The following is a 2,155-nucleotide window of genomic DNA, read 5'->3' on the forward strand; positions in this document are numbered from 1 at the left end:
CCCGATGTACTGTGGGATATTCTTCAGAAGCATGGCCTGCTCTGGGATCCAGTGGAGGAGCTTCGCCACCGCCTGCAATGTTCGGAAGCAGTAGAGGTGCCTCAGACGGCGGGAGCTCAAGGGGTAGCGCAGACGCTTCGCGGTCTACTTGCACTGCATGCAAGCACGGCACGTACTCAGGTAGTCTTTGTTCGCAGCCAGGCGCAAGTGGTCGACGTGGCGTACCGTCTCGACAGCGATCTCCTATACATTCACGAAAGATGGCTTCAAACTCCAAGCGGAGAGGCCAGCGGCAAGTCTTTTACCGATGAGGGCGCTTTGGTCGGGCTGCAAAACGCAGAGGAAGTTTACCAACGAGCCATAACTATCATTCGCAGCTCAATTACCAAAGGTGCATTCTTTCCGGACGCTGCTGTGCGCAACTTGATGCGGAAGGCTCACCAGAAGTTGCGCGAGATGCCACGCTTAATCCGTCTGCAGCAAACAGTCGACGGACCGACGGTATTCTTCACTACAGGTCACGGCCTAGACTTTGCGGAGCTGTGTGGCACGCAAGTCCACTACTTAGTCACTCTGCACCGAGCTAAGTGTCCGATTACGGGTGGGCTTCTCTATAATCTCGGCCAAGATACCTGTCCGTGCCCACGACAAGTGATACCATTGAGCACCCGAAAGGCAGTCTTTCCGGGTCTTGGCGGCGGGTCATGGACGCCAGTAGTTTGCAAGGCGAAAGGTTTCGACGAACGTAATGCTGGCTCGGGGGGTCCATCCTATCTCCAGGGCGAGAATGGGGCATTGATTGGAACCTCGTTCACAGCCTGTCTGCCACTGTCTACGCCGGAAAAATCTCCGTCTGCTGAGGCTGGCTTCATGGGCCACTGGATCACGCCTACTGATCGATTGACCGGATCCGGCAACTACTGCCGGAACGAACAGGCTTGCGAGCCTCGCGATATAACGCCAAAGCTTGTGGAAGAGACTCGCGACAAGCATCCGAATCAAAGTGTCAAGAAATTGACCTCGCAGTCTACTCAGATTAGCCACGATATCACTGACGAGCGGATGACTGATGTGACGGATTCTGTGAACGTGGCTGTCGAAGTGTCGGTCAACCGCATCGACCAACTGACCGTTGCGTCCACCAAGGAGCCTCCTCGTGAGCTTCGCAAAAGGCGTCTCAGTGACCCCCACGGTACAAATGTCACCGAAGGCCTTAATCGACCAGTAAATAGGGCCGTGGAGAAGGCCATCAATAGCCCAAGCAACAAATGCCCTGAGTACATCGATAAGTCGGCCCATGAGTCTGACAAAAAAAAGCTTGAGGGCTTCGTGGAGAACTCGACGGAAGATCCAATCGGTCATGCCCTGGATATCCCAACCCAAGAGGCTCCTGATGTTGACCATCTCGAGCACGCTGACTGCCACGAGGTTGTGAATGGCCCTATCATCAAGATTACAATGCACAATGTCATTGACACCGCCCTTGAGTCGGGGCCACCATATGACAATAATGAATCCGGTAGTGAGGTTCAAAACATAGATCTGAACCTGTCTTCTTTGACTGCGATCCCATCTAGACATAACGAGGCTGATTCACTTCCACCTCACGAAGGAACAAGCACCGAGAGCAACGTGAACGACCTCGAGGCCTGCCAAACCAATCAGGCAAACGGCATTGATGGATGCTTGGATCCACAGTCCATTCCATCACCGGGCCTGCCAAGGGACAAGAGCTCCGCAAATGCAATGGAAAGACACGAACCCTGCGTCAGCAGCAGTAGCCCACCAGAAACGCATCCAGAGACCCAGCCTGCTGATATCCTCGTGCAGCCGACAGATCTAGTTGATACCAGCGAGCGTACGGCATGGTGGAAAGAACGCTCAGAGCAGCTGTGCGAGCAGATGGCAGTCGAAAGTGTCGCTCGCAGCCTCCAAGTAAGTAATCATCCTTGCCTTGAAATATGGGCCAAGATATTCTTTAGATTCTTGCCTATCATCGCCCTGTCTGTGATGTGTCACACAATCAGGAGCGATTCACACTGCCTTGTTACCCGACTATTCGCACATAGGACCTACTCTTCCCACAAGCCAGATACTGATGCTGATTGAATGAATAGGCGGACAAACCCTCGCAACGCTGTGTTGACAAGCTCGG

At 53.6% G+C, this 2,155-nt stretch overlaps 1 protein-coding gene across 1 annotated transcript; it reads left to right on the top strand.

The window, feature by feature from the left end:
* Positions 1 to 4: 4 nt before the first annotated feature.
* BO97DRAFT_430180 (uncharacterized protein) lies at positions 5 to 2,099 on the top strand (the record flags this gene model as incomplete). Its single annotated transcript, XM_025697425.1, has 3 exons — positions 5 to 11; positions 53 to 1,935; positions 2,070 to 2,099. The coding sequence occupies 3 exons, from the start codon at positions 5 to 7 to the stop codon at positions 2,097 to 2,099; spliced, it is 1,920 nt and encodes a 639-aa protein (XP_025545629.1).
* Between the last annotated feature and the right edge of the window lie 56 nt (positions 2,100 to 2,155).

This window comes from Aspergillus homomorphus (genome assembly GCF_003184865.1).
Source record: "Aspergillus homomorphus CBS 101889 unplaced genomic scaffold BO97scaffold_132, whole genome shotgun sequence".
NCBI classification, from domain to species: domain Eukaryota; kingdom Fungi; phylum Ascomycota; class Eurotiomycetes; order Eurotiales; family Aspergillaceae; genus Aspergillus; species Aspergillus homomorphus.